Consider the following 1235-nt stretch of genomic DNA (forward strand, 5'->3'; position numbering starts at 1 on the left):
GGATGTCTCGCACTGCGTGGTGGTAGCGCCCATTCTCCACGCCGTTGACCTCGTAGGCGTCGGCCAGCAGCCTGTTTCGGAGAAGGAGGGGAGTGGCGGGGGCGGGCATGGGGAGGGGGGGGTGGGGGGGGGGTGCCGGGGGGGGGGGGGGGGGGGTGGGGGGGGGGGGGGGGGGGGGGGTCAGCGGCCGGCAAGTCCCCGTGCCCCCTGGGTACCGGAGCCCAGGGGATTCCTGGTGAGAAGGGGCTGCAATTGTGACAAGTACCGAGTCCAGCCTGCTGACACACCGCCGACTGCCTGCCCCTCACCCTCCCATCCACCCCCACCCACCAGGGGCCTGGTGAACGGCTGGCGGGTGGAGACTGGGGCCCCCAGCCTCCCCAAGGACGAGGCGCTGGCCAGGAGGCAGACCATGCAGCACACCATGCAGCAGCGCGTGCAGACCGCCACTCCCGGGTCGGGGCAGGCTCGGGGCAAGGCAGTCGCCGCCGACATCCCGGCAGCCCAGGCAGGCACGTCGGGGGCGCCGCCGCGGACCGAGGAGGCGGCGAGCGCCCCCCACCCGGGCCCGGCGTCCACTGGTGAGCGGGCAGGGTGTTTGTTATGTTGGGGGGGGCTCCTTGCCTGCGTTGCGGTGCGTCTGTCTGGGGGCCGCAGGCGCCCGGTGCACTTACTCCAGATCTCAGCCCCCACCAGATCCCACACACCTACCCCCCTTGCTCCCATGCTCGCCCTCCAGGCGACCCCACCAGGGACGAAGCAGTGGCCGTCCTGGCGCATGCGCTCGCGCCGCGGCGGGCGCCCCTCGACGTCGCCGCCGGATTGGAGCAGCAGCTGTGGCTGGACCGGAAGGAGGCGGACGGGGCCGTGGGGGACGCCTACCTCTGTGCCCTGCGGACCCTCTGGGACGTGCTGTCCCCGCAGGTGGGTCTCTTCATGGCGACATGTGTGTGGGGAGATGCTGCGCCGAACTCGCGTGGCGCCACACATGTCAGCAGCAGGCAGGCTGCACCGGGCCGTGCAGCGCAAGCCACCCCAGGTCACTGTGTTCCGTGAGCCCGGCCATCTGGCTGCGCCGTCCAAGATCCGTCGTCTGGAGTCCAGCCCCAGCCCCGAGTGCAGCATCAGACAGACAGAGGTCCCTGACCCAGTCCCGCCCCTCCTTCACACCAAGCACCCCTTCCCAAACCCCTTTCATTCAGAGCACCCCTCCCCATCCCCCCCCCCCCTTTTCC

The 1235-nt window shown here is 71.4% G+C and overlaps 1 protein-coding gene across 1 annotated transcript in view; it reads left to right on the forward strand.

The window, feature by feature from the left end:
* Positions 1-1235, forward strand: part of F751_1931 (hypothetical protein) — a gene marked incomplete at both ends in the record, with an annotated part of 6435 nt that overhangs the window by 3804 nt on the left and 1396 nt on the right. The window contains 2 exons of the mRNA XM_011399638.1: positions 334-456; positions 753-924. Of these exons, the coding sequence (XP_011397940.1) occupies positions 334-456; positions 753-924 (295 nt within the window). The remainder of the gene's footprint in view (positions 1-333; positions 457-752; positions 925-1235) is intronic.

This window comes from Auxenochlorella protothecoides, assembly GCF_000733215.1.
Source record: "Auxenochlorella protothecoides strain 0710 unplaced genomic scaffold scaffold18, whole genome shotgun sequence".
Lineage (NCBI taxonomy): Eukaryota > Viridiplantae > Chlorophyta > Trebouxiophyceae > Chlorellales > Chlorellaceae > Auxenochlorella > Auxenochlorella protothecoides.